At 33.1% G+C, this 20,109-nt stretch overlaps 1 protein-coding gene across 2 annotated transcripts; it reads left to right on the forward strand.

Moving 5' to 3' along the window:
- The first annotated feature begins 1,640 nt into the window (after positions 1-1,640).
- On the forward strand, positions 1,641-17,402 carry LOC148280455 (uncharacterized). 2 transcript variants are annotated; one of them, XM_088228329.1, is made up of 10 exons: positions 1,641-1,956; positions 2,049-2,216; positions 2,900-3,286; positions 5,706-5,830; positions 7,208-7,318; positions 9,836-9,928; positions 11,594-11,770; positions 12,149-12,344; positions 13,402-13,563; positions 17,235-17,402. In XM_088228329.1, exons 1-10 carry the CDS (start codon positions 1,852-1,854, stop codon positions 17,313-17,315), a joined length of 1,605 nt encoding a protein of 534 aa, XP_088084455.1. In that variant the 5' UTR covers positions 1,641-1,851; the 3' UTR covers positions 17,316-17,402. The 2 variants fall into 2 exon arrangements, with proteins under 2 accessions (XP_088084455.1, XP_088084454.1); XM_088228328.1 differs by lacking the exon at positions 17,235-17,402 and having other exon boundaries at positions 13,402-13,759.
- Positions 17,403-20,109: the final 2,707 nt, after the last annotated feature.

Raw genomic sequence — 20,109 nt, forward strand, 5'->3', positions numbered from 1 at the left:
CTTGGGTTTCCTAGGACAGCGGTGCCCGTATTTTAACGGCCGTAGTGAATGGTGATGCAATGGACAGCCGTCGTAAAGGTGACTAGAGTGTGGTTTTCTAGGAAAACGGTGTTATCAACACCATTTAACACCGTTTTCCTAGGAAACCACTCTCTAATCACCTTTACGACGGCTGTCCACTGCATCACCGTTCACTACGGCCGTTAAAATACGGGCACCGCTGTCCTAGGAAACCCTAGCTTAAGACAGACCGTATATAAACATTTGACCATTCGTTGTCTCAGCTTAAGGTTTATACTATCGTCACAAAGAAGATTTTTCATTTTAATAAATCCTGTTCGGGTTGCTTCTATTCTGAATTTCGTCTCAATGTCGGGGTCATATAAATACACATAGGTAATTCCATTTAAAAGTGTGAGTGAAAATCTACAAGAATAAATTATTATTACCTACCTGAATTTCGACTTGAATGACAAATGTGTCTATTTTTGATACTACACTACTCAAATATTTAATATCCATAAAAAACGAAAAAGAAGTAATTAATATGTAAAATAATAATGTATGAATGTGAATTTTTTGAAATATTAAAGTAAAATAAACATGTATTATATTTCTTAAATTGTTTTATTGAAACAGAGTAATTAAAGTAATTTTAAAGAAACCCTCTATATTCAATACGAAATTTCTGTATTAATTATTTAAAATTCATAGAGTATAAAGACACTATTCATAAAATAAATTCCATTAAACAAATTTATAAAGACGAAAAAATGTTTTGTTATCTTGAAGACAAAAAAGGTCGATAAGATAGGAAAATAATATTAAAATCATCTTTAAATACCTACACAAGTCAAGGTCAAAATAATTTTGTTTTCAAAAGTATCAAAAATTACAATTATTTCCTCAATGATCTAAAAACTATTAAAACTAATATATCAGTAAATAAATTCAGAGTAAATTTAAAGAAATTTTTGAACCCGTGTTAAAACTGCATTTTATTTTAAATAGTATTGATGTATTATTATTTTCTGTTTTTCTTTTTATATCCCATAAGTTTTTTTTCTCATGTACTCGTATATTCAAAGTTATATATATTATAGTAAATAAATAACTATAACAGTGTAAGTCACTCTTCAAGCACAACAGCTGCTAGTCTCTTGTTTGAAGAGTTTCAGTAATAACATTTACTGGATGAATAAAAATACAATTGTATTAGAATTATTTTTTTAATTGATTCATTAAAAAACATATGATAAAACTGACCTTAAAAAATTATTATAAAACGAACTCACTCTCAAATAAATACATTGTATAAATATTGGAGATAGAAAACATACTACTATTTAAAAAAACAATCGTCAATTTGATTTGAAAACCCTCGAAGGGTTTTTAAAAATTGGTTTAGTAATTAGCACAAGAGGTTGTCTCTTTCTGGTGAGGTATTCCGATTCGTTTTTTTTTTCGTTTTCGTCGTATACCCATTATTTATATTTTTAAAATACATCTGTTTATTTAACATTTTCAATGAACAAAAAATTTAAAAAATGAAGCCAATATTAACCACTTAAATTCTTGGTGGTGCTGATGAACGCTACTCAAATAAAATTATTTTGTCTGTGGCCAAAGATTGTTTCAGATTGTTTATTGCTTTTTGTTTTGTCATATGTCATTTTACCCGCGTTTTGCCGGTTTTACGCAGTTTTACAATTTGGAAATGGTGCTATTTTGTCACATTTTACTTGACATTTGCGGGTAAACCAATATTATGTCGTATGCAATTTTTCTTCTCGAATTGTAACGATTTATCAGTAAATGTTATGCAAAGGAAGACGATACGAATAGATAAACATGACGCATCCCTGCCGCTTGTGTTACAATAACGAAAACAAGAAAATTGATATTCTACCTCGTCGACAACTTCGTGAGATGATTTCAAAATTATTCTCATTTGAGGTGACTATATTTCGTGGTTTTATTGCTTTTATGCAGAATGTAACATTTGTAACGTCTTGTGATAACGACACGTTTTTAAAAACATTTTACAGGTCGGTCGTGAGGATGGACTTTCAACGAAGATATGTTTTAAGTGTAAAACAAAAGTTCAACACTTTTATAACTTTCGACAAACAGTAAAGAACACTCAAAAACTCTTTAAGCGAAGTACTGAGAACGAAACTAAAGAGCATTCATCAGACAAAGTTTATATCGATGAGGTATGTTTCGCTCTACTCAAACTATTATAACCCAAAACTGTAAAATTCAAAAAGTTTTACATTATCTTTGGAATCTTCTAGTGTGCTTGTTAATATACATTTTTTTCAGGATAACAGTTGAATTAACCTTATTTAGTTTGGCTTTAAAAGTTTTATTTATTTATTTATTGAAATCTACAGTCATATACACAATAATACAGTTATAATATAAATGGTAATTAATACTAGACTAAAAACGATTTCAAACATATAATTAACAATATACGTAATGTGCCATAAGTAAAGTTATATTACACAAGAATTGAATTTAAAAACAAAAAATTAAATATTTCTACATATTTAATATTTACCTTTGTAAATTTAAAATAAAATTAAAAACAAAAATAATATTGTATTTACCCATCATTACTCACCCACGATGAGAATACCTGCATGCTGTCGCTGATTTCCCTTTTTGAATTTATTATTATTCAAGTTGAATATATCACTCGCATTGGCTCCATTAATGTTATTATACAAGTTGCAAATTCTATGTATTCATGAATTTTTTACGGGTAGGTTTAAAGGGTGCATGGAAATTTTTATAATTTAGTTACGCTAGATAGGTTGTGATTAACACAAGACTTCACATTTTTTGCCTAGCTATAAGTTTTCAATAAATATTTGCTTTTGTTGCTGCGCAGAGCGAACCGAAAGAAGACATTCCGATTAAAGAAGAATTGTTAGATGGTACAAACGAAGATTATGACAGTTCAGTATCGAAAGCCTACAATTTAAAATTGGAAAATACAGTAACCCCTTTTGTAAATGTTAAAAATGAAGAAACGTTTTCAAACAATGACTCCAATGATTGTGAAGATCATCTCGAAGCCGATTGCATTCCGACGGATGATCCGACTTCAGATAACATCTCTAATATTGACTTCCCTCCTTTTGATTTGAAAGCGGAAATATATGCTAATGGAAAATTAGCAATGAAAGGAGATGAACTAGAAGCGCTGGTTAGCAAATTTTATAAACTCCAATGTGACTTGTGCGAACATTTGCCAAGCTTCAACCTTTTACGAACGGTGAGTGTATCTTGTATTACGAATTTTCAAATTCATCTAAATGTGTTAGAATGGAAATACTCGTAAAATCTTTTTTTTTAATACGCCTGAGGCCCTCGGGTGTACGTAAAATGATGATGACAATTAGTAATATGACATACAAGATAAAATTAACTCTGCAGTATTCATATTATGCTCTTGAGTTCCTAGTACACCCGCCTAATAATTTATAAATCGAGCCTGATTGCATGTTTTATCTCTAACATATTTCTTAGATTTATGTTTAAATATATATTTTTTGTTCTTTTGGCTGTATTATTTTATTTTTACATTACATTGAACTTGACATAATTTTTTATTTAATTAAAGCAGGCGAAGTATTAAATATATCAAAAAGATGGTTAAATTTATTGGCATTTAGGTGAAATCGAACTAACGGAGAGAACTGAGCATAATTTGTTTGAAATGATTTAGTATGGAAAGTACATCTAAGCCTGGTGGTCTTAAATGGAATCCTAAAATTTATTTCATTTACCAAGCATGGACAATCTATAACATTATTATTCTTTGTGTTAACTAGTATTACAGATTTACCTGCATAATTTTCACTCTTCTTGTACATATTGACGATAAATAGGATAAGTGTCTGAAATTAAGTTATATATGCCACTTTTTTCATAATCTTAATCTGCGTCGTATCACTTGTGGATCTTTGATGGCGCTACAGCCCATATCACGCTTTGGCCTCCTACAACTTTCGCCTCCAACTCAATAAATATAAGATATAAAAGATACTCAATGCTATTCATGCATCGACCAATTAATACACATAGATGCGCCCTATGGAGTAAAATATTGAAACAAATGATGACATGAAAACGTACCTACGTAGGGTTGCATTTGAAGGGAATATGTCTTTGATAGGCAGACATAAGAGTAACTGCATTTTTGTGATTTATATGCAAAAATGTTCCTTGTACATGCTTGCATCAATGGTATTCTTCTTCTTCTTCCAAGTCGGTCCCTCAATGCTGAGGATCGTGATCACCATGAACACTTCTGATTAGTCTGTTCCACTCCAGTCTGTCCTCAGCCCAACGAACTGACTCATCAAATCTTAGCCCCGAAGCCACCTTTATTTATTCAGTCCATCTATATGGGATTCTACCCCGGCTTCTCCTACCTTCAACTCGGCCAGACATTATTGCCTTTTCTACATTGTCTGGCTCACGTCTAGCAATATGTCCAAAGAAAGACAGTATCCTTCTCAAACACACCACTGATAGACGAGTTGTAATATGAAGCTCTTCTAGTATCGATGCATTCGTCCTTCTGGCTGTCCAAGGCACTATGGTATTAACAGTACATAAATAAACAACTTTGTGCCTATTAAACTTTGGTTTGAATAAAATAAGTATGCACATTTGCGTCATACTTTCAGTGGCACAAATATTACAAGATGGTCTCAGTAATATAAGTAGACTCATTTCTTTCATTCATTGAGTGGTACAAATAGTATAAATAGACTCATTTCTGTCCCATCTTTAATGGTTCAAGTAATATAACTGGAATATTTCTGCTATTTGTACAAATTACTCGAATGTTGTTACACAAATTAAATTATCTGTAAATAATAACCTATTTTGCAAAATATGAGTTCTGTAGCTAAATAATTAGGTTCATAATAACGTCATTTTGCTCTCCTGAAAAGTTGCACTTTTGCAGTTATACTCTTATGTCCGCCCATCAAAGATATAAGTTGCAAAAAATGTGAGGTTATCCATTTTCGGTATATAAGTTTTATATTTAAAGGTTTACAAAGAACATTAGTTTTGATGGATTCCAATCATATTCTTTCCTTGAACTTCAACCCGTTAATTTCTTTTTGCTGGATGTTGGGGAATGCCAAAATAATATTAAAAAACGTATTCCTACGAGTCCACCCCTGTAGGAATGTTAGTAGGAAGAGCGTCGCTATTGTGCCTCTAGGCATAGTTAGACATTTTACAAGAAAAAATACTTATATTTGAATATGAATTATTTTATGATTTGATAATCACTTATAAACAAATACTTACCGATGAAAAGTTACTTCGTCCTTATTACATTATTGTTTATCCGAATGGTTTTTACACACTTTCACAATACAAGCAGGCATTTTGGTTTCAATTCTAAACATCAAGCTCACTTTACACCCGGCCGGTGGTTAAAAAATGTCTAAATATGCGTCGGGCATGATTGTGTGTTTGGGGATGAGTTAAGTGTCATCATTTTTGTGGGCTCAGGCTGCATCTATGTGTATTTATAAAAAATGTAAATTTTAATAAAATCAAATGCTTATTCTCAATCTCTGAAATTATTGCAAATGTTGATTAAGTTGGTTTATATTTTTTTTAAATTAAAAAATCACTCACAAAATTCAATAATATTTTTTTTTTAGTTGTTCAACCACTACAAATTACAACATAAATGTGACGGTTATGTGAAATGTTGCAATACTCAGTTTTTTAAAAGAAAAAATATTAATAACCACATGGCACAACATATTCAACCTTCCGCTTTTCAGTAAGTTTGAAATGAGTTAACAAATTTCTCTAGATTTATGGTATGTAGTTTATTTAAAATTTGGGAAATCAATTAACCAGGTGTGGTCCAACCGAAAGCAGCTTAACCCAAACATTTTGAAACAGTAGATCATCAGTATCATCACTTAAGATTTATATCATACCGGTCCGAAGATACCACGAAAGTGATGAAACTCCGATAAATCATAAACCTTCCCAAAACCAGTCTACTTTTTTATTTATTAACCCTTTTAGTGCCATTATTTTTTACCCATATTTAATTTTAAATGCTCTGTTTTTTATGTCATTTACCCTTATCTCGAAAAAATGCATCTCTTCCAAAAATTGCCCAGTTTTAAAAATTCTTTCGGTGTTTTCTTAAAAAAAAAACTTGTACATGAATAATAAAATTTTTAAAAAAATATGGAAATATATTCGGTGGTAAGTATGTGAATTAGGTCAAAGTTACATCGTCATTTTCAATACGAAATTTTGTGTTTGGTGTGTTTGCCTACCATGCTAGTGAGCCTGGGTTCAATTCCTCGCAGGTTGGGCGTGAAATATTGCTTTTAAAAGTGGTCTTCATCGCCATATTTTATTTTTTCTGGACTGGCACCTGAAGCGTAAGACTGATCACCTTACCTCCCGTGTAACAAAAATGATTCAGAGCACTGCAATTGTAGTCCTATGTAGTGCCCTATGCACCACTGGATGTGGATGCGGAAATAATTATGAAGTTTTTTTTTTTAAGTTCTTATTTTCTGGAAATGAAAAATGGTTTTGTAGTGTACTTGTGTTGTACCTATGCACACTTAAATCTAAAGGAAAAATTGTTTTTCGAATATTTTGTTCAGTGAATTAAATTTTACTCAACGCTCGTACTTATAATTTTTAATAAGATATTGGTTTTGACGATGATGCTCAGCACAGCAGACGTATGGCCGGGCACGGCTCGGCGCTGATCGGTCAGCATTATTTAGGACGTTTTATAGTAATACATACGTATTGACCTTCCAGCGCCGATGGTCAGCGTGATACGAAAATCAGCCTAAGAACGGCGTTTTTAAATCACAAAATCATATGACTTCCCTACTTTTTATCAGACTACAGCCTTAAATATTACAAAAAAAATCACATCATTATCAACCATGAAGTATCCAATTAATTTATTCTTTTTTGGAAATCAACAAATAATTGGTCTAGGTCGTTTTTGGAAAATTTATAGTGAGGCATAAATTTCTTAATATTTTATTTCTTAAACACTCGGAGGGTTTTTACAATAAATGTTATAATATATACTTCAAAAATAAATTTAAATATATCAGTGAAGCATTTTTATTTGTTAAAATTAGTTTCTCATATGCATAAAAAATTCTAGGTGTCCAATATGCAAAAAAAATATCTCCAGAGCAACTTCGATGAAAACACATTTAGTAAGACATTTACCCGAAACCAAAAACCGTTACAAATGTGATCAATGTGACAAAGGGTAAAGTATAAAATTATGTATTACTGGATTATTTACCCACTTATTTTTGATTAATTTATGTGTACTGATGTTCCAATGTATATTTGGTGTCGCAAATATAGTGATCTCATTATGAACTCTCATATTATGTATCATTTAAATCTACTAAAGTGCTATTATTACGACTTATTATTTATTTATTTTACAGAAACATTCAGTTATACAACATACAAACGAATGATGAAATCAGGCAAGAGTGTAAATCTGAGTCAAGTATAATTGATAAGATTAAGAAAGGGTCTCTGAGACGGTTTGGTCATGTAGAACGAATGAACGATGAAAGAATGGTAAAACAAGTATATACGGTGAAAATTAACAAGTAAGGATGACCATGGAAGACATGGCATGATCAGATAAACCAAAATCTTAAGTACGGTCATGTCAAAAGCAGACAGAACCGAAGGGCATGTATGACAAGATGTATGAATGTGAAAGAGGCTTGGAATGTATGCCAGGATAGACGTGTGTGGCGGTCCATTCTCTCTGCCTATTCCTGCGAGGAAACTGCGTGATGGTAGTAGTAGTAGTACAGTTAACAATGATAAAATTACATAATAATGATAAGGTTTAAAGATAGACCAGCGTAGTTTCTAAATAAAAATCATACATATTAAATTACGATACATTTTTAAATGTGTGCGTGCGTATGTATATAATACATACATACGCATATATTATGTACAAGTAAAAGGTAGTGTTTGCGTGTATTTGTATGAGAGTAAGTGTAGAGGTGTATTTGTGTGAGAGTAAGTGTTCAGGTGTGTGTAAGCGTGAGCATCATTAAAAAGCAAGTGGAAGCATGTCGCAGCCAGAAGAATGAGTCTCAATTTATTTTTAAACAAATTAAGGGGCATGTTAAATATATCAATAGATGAAAAAAAAGAATTGTAGTTGTGCAGAAGAGTTGACACAATTAAACTATTAATTAATGAATATATTTATTATTAGGGAATCTGAAAAGAACCGGGTAGTGGTCTCGTTGTAGTGTTGTAGACTCGTGGATCAAAGGTCTGAGGATCAAATCCCACCACTACAACCAGAGTTGCCAACCTCCATCAAGCTAAAATCGGTAGATTCGGAAAAATAAATTGGTAGATTCGTTATCAGCTGAAACAGTTTCACATTTTTTTTACAAAACAGTTTTGCAAAACCGTGACGAGCGGCGGAAGGGGAGGTGCTGTTATGTCATAAAATTAGCCAATTCCAGATATTTAAAAATCAGTAAAATTACCATTGAATTCTGCAGATTAGTAGATTTCTCCCAAAATCGGTAGATCGACTGACCACAGCTCAATTCCCATTTTCCCAGTACCAAGTTATATTTAAATATTCGGGTAAATAATAAGATCTCAAATATGTTTTTTTAAAAATCACAATAGCATTTTTACATTAATATGCCGTGTCCCCTTGTCTTAATCTATACAGGATGTTCTTCAAACCCTGTCATATCCGAAACCACGATGAGCAAGAAGACATATTGGCACATTGAAATAATCTTTTAGAACGACTAAAATCTTAAAAAATAAAAGATAAATAAAAAGCGAATGGTTGCTTACTCCTGTAGGAGAGAAACGAGGAGGGGGAAGCCTGATACACTGTCCGCCGCGCCCCCCTCGCTTCTCCCCTGCAAAAGTAAGCAACCATTTGTTTTATTAGTATTTTATTTTTTTAAATTTTCTTCATTCTAAATATTTTTTTTAATATGCTAATATGTCTTCTTGCCCATACTGATCATCGTGGTTTCGGATGTGACAGGGTTTAAAGAACACCCTGTATAGTGAATACTGTTCTAAGATGGAGATTTTTCTGTAAATTAATTACAAATACTTTTTAAGTAATTTTAAAAAAATGTGAATAACCTGCATAATATGAAAAATTAACTTGCAACCCAGTGGTGCATAGGGCACTGCATTGGCAGCCAGTCGCAGCATATCTAGATCTTATTATATGGAAGGTGAGACGTTCAAGTACCAGTCTTGGGACAATGGAATATTGCAGTGTAAAACCACCTTGCCAACAAATATTTCACATCGACCCTGCCAAGAATGGAACCCAGGGCCTCAAGCATGATAGGCAAACTTAAATCGGGGCTTGAAACTTTTTTCCTGTCTTTTTTTAACCTCTTTCTACCACAACTTGATTCCCAATTTTTAATAGTGAGTTATTTACTACTCGTTGAAAATGGACCCCACAATTGAAATATTTTAGTAAATCAAAAGAATGCATTTTTTTATTTCTCTAAATCATTTGAATAAATCGTTAGCACGTAATGACAAAATACATTATTTTTCTGAAATGTTTTTTTTATATTTGAAGTCTAATTAAATTCAAGACTGCATAGAATCACTTTTGTAAAGCACTCTTGAGGATTATATGAAAATGGCACTATATAGGTTAATTATGTATTATAATTAAAGTAATATAAAAATTTATCCAAGTGCTGTTGAAATATTTATTTCCTAATTTAATTTGTTTTAGTTACACCACTCGAAATAATTTAATGGTCCATAAGAATGTTCACCTGCCCGATGAAGATAAAACGGTCTTCAAATGTAAGCTGTGTGAAAAATCGTAAGTATGACATTGTTTTGCATGTATTACTAGGTTATTCTCTAACGTTCCTCTCTCTACTACTGGACATAGGCCTCTTCCAATTCGACTCTTCAAAAATGGGAAACTCTCGGGGATACCTCATAAGTGATGACCGGTGATATCTTGTATTTTAGGAATTGTGTAGAATGGTAAATTATATTTTGTCAAAGGATGGGAGAATCCTGCTCAGGAAAACTCCTTTGGATACATGGAACAAATCATCATCCAGAGTCATGTTGTTCAGCATAGCAGTAGCCCTTCCAACAGGCATAACCATTGGTATATCGGAATATGAAACTATCTATGCTGACGCTGTCTTAGGTAATTATCAGGAACATACAAACCAATGATCATCATAATCTCAGAGTAATCAACCATACCGCGCAACAATTGATAAAAATGTGTAGTCAAATACACATTCGTTCTAGTCTCCAAACTGTTGTTGCCAAGCATATATTATAATACCCACACTCTCTTATGTAGAGATATCTCCTTTTGGATTTTCTCTATCATAAGCGAGTACTTCAGTTCATGTGGCCCCCAAATCATCGAGCCACTCTCGAGTCTACTTCGCACCGAGGAGTTATAAAAAAATCACAATGGTGCTGTCCTTTCCCATCAAATAGAATTAGCGTTGCCTATCTAAAGTATTATTATTGTCAAATGTACCGTATTTATTGAACCATAAGACACACTTTTTTACTCTAAAAATTCAACCAAAAATTGGACTGCGTCTTACGGCCCGATGCGTCTTATCATCCGCAAAATAGGGTAGTTCTTCTGGTGACTTGTTTGAAATATGAGCAAAACCGAAAGCAAGACTCGGTTTTTTCAACATTAATTTTTACATACATAAAAGTTATATAAAAAACACAAGCATATAAAAAACACAAAATTTAAAAAGTACAATATAGAAATATAGATGGAACAAAAAAATACAAAAAAGCTGTAAAAGAGAGAAAAATTTGCATAAGATATAAAAATAGATAAACAAAAATAGAGAAATAAATACAGTTTAAAGATTTAACAGCTAGGTTTATAATATTATAATACAATATAAACAGAATATTAACTTCTATTTGATATGGAACATATACGAGGTGTGTTCAGAGGAAACAACAGGAATTTTTAAATTTTGCAGGCTTGGAGAGTCCGACTGTCAATTTTGTTTTTATTATGTTGGTATACATGCCCCTGAAGTATGCTAAAATTTTCAGCTGTATTCGTTGTTTATACTGTCTGGGGCAGCCGCTAAGGTTAGACATGTTCGGTGTTCTCGGTGATTTTCGCCTTAGCTATCCAGAATGCCTCCACTGAGCCGATTGAGCCTTAGTTTTGATGTCATATCCGTAAACCCATGTTTCGTCACCTGTCATAACACGTTTTAGTCATTCCGCATCGTCGTTGACTTCATTTAGTGACACCTGAGCAACTTCTATTCGCTGCTGTTTTTGTTTTGCACAAATTGACAATCGGACTCTCCAAATCCGCGAAATTTTAAAATTCCTGTTGTTTTCTGAACACACCTCGTACAAACCAAACAATACGTTCCAATTTCTATCCAAAATAACCAACTCCATTGATGAATTTTTATAAAATATTTATATTGAATTGAAGTTTTCAAATTCGAACTTGTATTTACAGATTTATAATTTCCACTTCGTTAACCACCCACATGTCTGTGGAACACAATCCTAAGACAAAATTCTTGTGCTCCATATGTGGCAAGGTTCTTAAAACAAGAAATAGACTCAAAGTCCACATGGGTTCCCATGATAATGGAGCCTTATCCAGTGTTCAATGCAACAAATGTGGTGTGATGTAAGTTTGTTTATTTTATTAAATTTATATGTATAAAAACTAAATACATCAACCATAATAATTTTGCATGAAATGTATTTCAGTTCTCTTCAATTTTAAAAATGCGTGTGATTTGTGGGTGCACGTTGTAAATGCGTAGTATATATTATGCGAGAGGCGTACAATACAAGCGCCTATGAGGGGGTTAAAAGCAAAAATGCCACTGTCCGTGACGACTGGTTTTAGGTAGATCAACAAACCAGTAGCAAAAGGACTATTTCATTTCAATGTTTACTTTTTAATTTTTGATTAAGTTATGTGCTGTATTTGGCCTTCAAGCCTCTGTGGTGCAAAAATAAAGTATTAAATATTAACTGTATTTATGTCTCTTCTTTTTAGATGTAAAAATAAAGCAAACCTCTTAAACCACAGTCGACGTTTCCATAGTAATCTTGTACTGAGCTGCAATGAATGTGATTACAATACTTCGTATAAAAAGAATTTAAAGAATCACATGTTGATGCGGCACTCGGATTATAAACCGCACTCTTGCTCATTCTGTGACAAAAAATTCAAAGTAAAAAAAACTCTTCAGGTAATAATTTGACGTACATTATTAGTTTATTTAATAATTTCTCTTACTTGCTATATAAAATATTTGGTTTTGTAATGAAGTGGCTCTCATATTATGAAGGCTACAGGATATAAAGGATGAATGTCAAAAAAGGAAATTTCAGTCCATACATTTTGTTTTATTTTATATAATAAATTTATGTAAACACATATTAATATAGGCTCTTTTAAATATAAGTAAAAGACATACATTTGTTTATTTACTTATAGGCGTAGGTATAAACAATACAAAATTCAGGCACGAGAATACAAAAAATCACAATGGTTTATAAATAATATACCCTAATTTACTTTTAAATTATATCAAATAAACAAAAGTGAAAAACAAATAACATAAATATTATAGTTTTGTTAATCAAATAAAATTATGAGTATGTACGAGGGTTGCTACTTAAGTTTTGGGATATGGCAACACCAGTGTGAATATGTCAAATCTGACATTGGCATCCTAAAGTTTGCCATTTTAATGGTAAACGTACTCAGAACATTTTGTCATACGAGTGATATTTGTGTTGTTTACAGATACTTGAAAAATCAATTTTGTTAAAAAAATGGAACCAAATTCGTGAACATTTTCGTGCGATGATTTTCTATGACTTTCGACGTGGATTAAACCAACAACAGTGTGCCTATCAACTCGCTGCGACTTTTGGTGATGAAGCACCGTCTCGAGCCATGTCGTGTTTCGCTGGTTTTCTGAATTCAATCATAGTCGCACTTTGTTACAGGACAAATTTCGTGAAGGTCGTCCAAAATCGGCTGTTGTCAGAAAAAATCAATGCTTTGCGTAAACTGATATTGCAAGATCGTCATGTGACATACCGTGAGATTGAGGCATGCTTGGGCATTAGTTCCACTCGCATACATGCAATATTGCATGAACATTTGGTTGTCAAAAAGATTTGTTCGCATTGGATACTGCATAATTTGAAAATTGCTCAAAAAAAGGCTTGAGTCGATTGGTGCAAAAAAATGTTTTTTTTTTTATTATATTACTATTGTGTCTGATGTTTTTTCAGGCGCACATGTCTCAGCACACTGGAGAGCTGAAATATGCCTGTATTTTTTGCCCTAAAAAATTTGCTTCATCCGGAAACTATCACAAACACAAGAAGGCAATGCATTCCAACCAATACATAAGTAAAGCTGTTAAAAAACAACAGCTGTTAGTAAATTTCAATGTAAGTAGTCCCTTCAATTTTATGTCCCTTCGGTTTAAATATTTTATTTATTTTATTTTATTCAGAAAACATACAGTCATACATAATAAGTATTGAAAACAATTTTTTTTTAGTATAAAAAGACCAATTAAGTTTTCATAAATTATGCAAAAGATATAAACATTAAATGTGACAAAAAAATAAAATAAATAAGAAATTCAAGTGAGAAAATAATAATTGTTAACATTTGTGTTTTACATGGAGGTTATCATTTGTAATAAATTAGAATAAATAAAAATACCGAATGTACACTCCGAGCCATTCACGCACACACACATGAATGCACATGTAAAACATACACAAACATATACATTACATGTGGCACATATACATAGCATAAACTACTCAAGATACATTCAGCAACTATCCCAAATAATCGATATCAAATATCTTTTCGCAAATCTTATTTTTCTTACTTCTGCTTTATTTTAATGCTTAAATACACATAAACAGAATCAGGAACTCAACCGTCAACTTTGTGAATTTTTATTCATTTTCTGGCAAACGTAAAAAATGTTTCAATGGAAAATGAATTACTATATCACGGGGTAATTACCACAACTAACTTATCAACAATATTTTGAGTTTGTCCAAATTTTAGTAGCCAAGGACTGGATTCAACTCCCCGGGGAGCTGTTAATATTAGCATATTACAACAGAGATGAAGAACATTTCAGAGAAGGTAATATTGAAGTCTAGGCGTCTACAGGGCTTATGACCTGTCATTGGCTGGTTTAAGTGACAGACTGTAACATTCACCATTCTGCCCACATTTGAACATCCATATTCCTTCAATTCTTTCATCTGTTATGATTCAAAAATACTTTAAAATCTTGAATATCTTCAGACTGGTGACCAGTGCCAATGCCCATTAGAGGGTGAAAGCGCTAATTGGTCAAACAAATAAGTGGAAGTGTACCAAGTATTTTTTAATTAATAACTTGTGTGTAAATATAAGTTATTAACTATACTATATTAATTATAAACTTCCGTCATCATCACCAAAGTACTTTCGAAACGACCCAAATTTTTACCGGACACGGAGCTATGAGAAGTTACCTATATAGGTTTAAATTAAGGAATGATGACTATTGTCCATGCGATGATATTTCTTCACAGAGTATAGAACATCTGTTATTTCAGTGCCCATTTTTCAGTTTGCAACGCCATAATCTTGAAGCAGAATGCAGGAAAGATGGAATATCCTTAACAGATATCCACACTGTAGTAAAAAGTAGTTATCACGCGCCATTGTTCTTGAACTTTGCAACAATGGTGATTGGACTCATAAAGGTAATAAACCAAAATCAGTGATCGAACATCCCATTTCCAAGACAAACAAAAACTTTTTTTTTTTTTCCGAGTACCTTAGCCTTGTACATGACACGTAAGGCTACTAAATACAGAGGTCCAAATATATTTTTAAAAAAATATATATATACATAAGTTATTACATCATTACAATGGAATCCCATCAAGAATTGTCAATAAATCATTTAAATCTTTCATCTGTTGATGTTTGTAAAGTCAAAGAGCTAAAACCTTAATTTATGTGGGTGAGACACATAGATTTTCAGGCGTAGTTTGTAGGTGAAATAATTCAATTAGATGAATCAACAGACGAAAGAATTGAAGGAATATAGATGTTCAAGTATGGGCAGAATGGTGAATGTTACACAGTGTGTAAAGTGGCCACTTAAACCAGCCAATGACAAGCTCTGTAGATGCCTAGACTTCCATATTACCTTCTCTAAAATGTTCTTCATCTCTGTTGTAATATGTTAATACAACTAACATAGTTAACTAATAGATAACTTCAAGATCCGTTAAACACTACAAACACATCTTCCTCAATGAATTTATTTAATAAACGCCCAAAGGGCTCTTATAATATTTGGTCAAGAAGTACGTTAAGTATTGTAGTAATTAACACAGAATATAATCACAATTATTTCACTAATATGTTAATTGACAATATTTTGAGTTTGTCCAAATTTTTGTAGACAAGGACTGGATTCAACTCCCTGGGGAGGCGTTGCCTAGTATGTAGGTGAAATAATTCAATTAGATGAATCTCACCCGCATAAATAAAGGTTTCAGCTCTTTAACTTCACAAACATCAACAGATGAAAGATTTGAAGGAATATAGATATTTAAATATAGGCAGAATGGTGAATGTTACACAGTGTGTAAAGTGGCCACTTAAACCAGCCATCGACAGGTCATAAGCCCTGTAGATGCCTAGACTTCTATATTACCTTCTCCTTAATGTTCTTCATCTCTGTTGTAATATGTTAATTATAAAAAGAAAAGAAAAGGGAAATGAGTAAAGATGAATAGAAATCATAAACCATCATTACTGGGACAAGTAAAATTCAATATTCCGACTCGTAGATTGAGAAACAATGAAGTACTGTTCATCGATCAGCATAGAACAAACTATGGCCTAAATTCTCCAATGACCCGCCTTTGTCGTATTGTTAACTCAAGACAGGATCTGGACTTTTTTGGTTTAAGTTTACAACGATTTAAACGAGCACTAAATAAATAGTCCAGATCTTGTCTCGATGTCCCTTATGTTTGTCAATGCTTCTTTCTTTTTTCTTTAAATGTTTTAAACTACTCTTTTATTGTAATATTTAAACCTTATAAATTGTATACATGGACAATGTCCGTTAATAAATAAATAAAGAGGAGAATTGAGGGGATGGCCATTTAATGGAAAGGATAGCTAATTTAATAGCAGCAGGAGTGGTGTGGAGCAAGTCCAACAGCTCAGCATAATTATTAGCCCATATGTGGATGCTCACTAGGGGAGGGGAGAATGGTGGGTAATGTTTGTCCTATTGTACTCCCACTGGAACATGTGTCGGAGTCTGGTGGTCCTTGTGGGTACACGAAAGTTTATCAGGGACAGTAATTTTGAGCAACCTATTATGGTGCATATCACTTTGTGCATTAGAGTGAGGTGAGCAATTGTCCTTCTGGTGGAGAGCAATGGTAACATCAAAGTTTGGTAGCGAATTTCATTTATAGGTTTACCCCTTTTGAACTGGATGTAGCGTAAAAACTTCCGCTGAACTCTTTCCAAGTTAAAAGAGTTGCAGTTGTACAAAGGGGTCCAGACTGACGATGCATATTCCAGTTGTGATCGGACCAGAGCACAATACAGAGATTTTATTGAAACAATGCTACTAAAATTTGTCGTAGTCTGGATAATGAAGCCCAGCATCTGCATAGCCTTATTTGCAATTGTCATTCGGTTACAAATAGACTAGAGATGCCAGGAATATTCGGTATTCGGCCTATTCGGCTACTTTTTTTAATATTCAGTATTCGGCCGAATGACAAACACCAAATCATGAAGAAAAAAAATGCACATATTACTCAAAAATGTATATTTTAATCACAAATTTACTTAAAATCTATCAGTTATAAGTTGTGATCTTATGATGAATAAAAACATAAATAATACCTCACGAAATCTTTTTGTTACATAGCAAACACACTGCCAATTTATTATCTTCACTACAAATTTCTCATATTTGACTTATTTTCGCATATCCATATACTACATATAATTCAACAACTTAATTTACCCAGAAAAACTCAATTTTCAAATTTGTTTTCAGTCAGAAGATGCTCAGCGAGAAAATGAAGAATCTGAAAAAGATATGGCCAACGTCACACGTGAACTATTAAAAAAATTTTGAACTTAAGTTTCCCAAGTAAATAATAGCCAAAAGTTGGTGAGTCCTCATTTAAAGTAAATTAAGTTAACTGGAGATGTCCTCAGAATTTCGGATCATGTACCAATTCTCCGAGTCTGATTTAAGTGAAAATGTATTTTGTTAGTTGACTAACTACAATTAATGGTTTTGCTTTTCTTTAACAAATTATTTTCTGAATAATACACATGGAGTTTACAAAATATACACCAGTTTAACCAGCAGCTTAAAGTTAGTCACTTATCCTTATATATATTATATATATAAATAGCAATCTTGCTACTTAATCGCATCACCTTGGATGTCGACATATTTCACGACAGTGGGCCTTCCCTTAGGAAAGCACTTTCTAACTTTTAATTAATATTTTTACATTTTGCCATATCATTTTAATAACATAACAGTCTACTATTATTTGTGATCTATTATTGTATTTTGGACCATCTCTAAGTTCTGATTTTATTATACTAGCTGGTCGTTTTGTTTGCAACCCGATTTCTAAAATATCATTTATGGTTTTGACAAACCTCCCATCTATCTCCCAATGGAACATATCAATCCACCCCCCTTTAACTTGTCAAAACAATGAAATCCTTATTACCCTCCAATCCAATCCCTAACTTATCGATTCCTCCTAACGCCTACTTAACAAAACAGTGACCAACTTAACTGAATTCTGAATAATAAATTATATGCTACTCTAACAATCCTATGACATAAATGTGGTGTATTTAGCTATGATTCTATTATCACTGAAGTGAAGTGATGAATTTTCCTATTTGCATAATTACCGTAAATGTTCCAGCCCATTTGGCTGCGAATCCAGCGTGAAAACCATGACGACGATCTGATAGCGGATATTCCCGAACTAGTACCTTTTGACCCGAGTGATAGGTAACTTGTTCTCGTGAGTTTTCCGGAACATATTGCTCTTGGTACACTTGCTACGTCTGATAAATCTCTTCATCCATTCTACTGCGGTCACAGTGGGCCCTATTACGATTTTCCTCTGTTGATCGCAATATTCGCCACTCACCCGGGCGTTGTAATTCGTAACCGTAGAGAGCTTGACTAGGAGTGAAACCGGTCGCATCGTTTCACCGACTGCGTAAAACTCCCATGATTATCGGAATTCGAGTGTCCCGCTGTCGGTGTTTTTTATCTTGCAAATATTTGGGCAAACTTTTCTTAATCTCCTGATTCCGTCTTTCTACAGGATTCGGTCGCCGGTGATGATTTGCGGTGGTCCAGTGCGACCTCTGCCATCGTTCTATAGCTTCTGTCCAATTCGGGTGTTTAAATTGTAGACCGTTATCGGTGAGAATGGCCGCAGAATAACCATACTGCGGAAATACGTTCGCTTCCAGCGCGCATATTATTAAATGCGATTTTCCCGAAGTTAAGGGAATAGCTTCGACCCATCTCGTATACACACCGTACTAAAAAAACTAAAAGTACTCGTTTACCGCGCGTTGATAATGCCAATACAATTCAGCCGTAATTGTTACTTCAATAGTTCAAAATAAATTATTCCCTCACAGTCCCACCAAACTTACAATAACACCTTCTTAAAAGTGAGAGATGGTTTAGGAGTAGGTACGGTTAGTTGATTTGGAGAAAGCCATTGTTTAGTGCACTTGTTGTTGTACAAGACCCATTTCTCATCACTAGTAACAATACTTATGGATCACTTCTTTCTCTGCACAAAAGAGATGTGCAAATTGTACGCCATTGTTCGTTATTCATCTCCGACAATAGATGCGAGACCCATATACCCCTGTCTGCAAACCTTCCCGATTTCATGAAGATGTTATTGAACTGTTGACCGAGTAGCCTGAAGAGTGTTTGCTATTTCCTGGATACTCAGTTTAGGATTCGTTTCCACCAGTGTTTTTAAAGCGTCATTATCAAACCCTACCGGGCGCCCACTTCGATCGCTATCAGACGAGTCAAAATCACCATCAGAAAATCTAAACTAACGTTGGCACTTATTTACTTTCAATGTCTCCACACATAACAAATTTTCTTTGTTGCAACCGTTGCACTAACTCCCGATCGAAAATGAAACAGCATGTAATGACGTAAATGTTCTTCAGTTAGTTGATTGTCCGCCATTTTACATCAGAGTAATCAAAAAATTTTAATTTGCTTGTCTCGAGTCACAAGACCACGGAGTGTAATATTGCGTATAAAACACGTCTTCATATGTTCACGCTCTGAGCTAGACTAAAGCAAACATTCCACACTCAAAATAATTGATTACTTATACGTACACCTAATATTATCCGGAGGAAACTGGTGTTTACCTAATAATGCTGCCACATGTTTATAGAATAGACCCACTTGGGGTTTGTTTAAACCCATGGCTCTGGCTATGCTAGTTGACGTTGGTTGTCTAAGGAATAAGGAAGTATGGCTTTTCAAATATCCCCTTAAGCTCTTTTATATTTTGTACCTTTTGGGAGAATGATTAATTTCCTTAATGATTTTTGCAGAAACTTGTTTTCTTGAAGCCCTTAACTTGATCTCTGTAGCAAATGTTAATTAGTCGGTAGATCGCTCGTTGATTAAATTTTGCACCCTCTTTGTTTTTGTCTTCTGTGTGCAAATAGAAAAATGCTTTATTTATTATATATATACGGCCTAAGCCAATTACAACAGTTACATGAAGAAACATAAATGCAAGAAACTGAACAAAAAGAACATAAAACTATTTAGCAAAGACAAACAAGGGCAAAACAATAATAGTATACAATATATTTAAAAAAACGAAAGATCA

The sequence above is a fragment of the Micrasema longulum genome, unplaced genomic scaffold (genome assembly GCF_059751315.1).
Source record: "Micrasema longulum isolate JH-2025_06_02 unplaced genomic scaffold, ASM5975131v1 h1tg000578l, whole genome shotgun sequence".
Lineage (NCBI taxonomy): Eukaryota > Metazoa > Arthropoda > Insecta > Trichoptera > Brachycentridae > Micrasema > Micrasema longulum.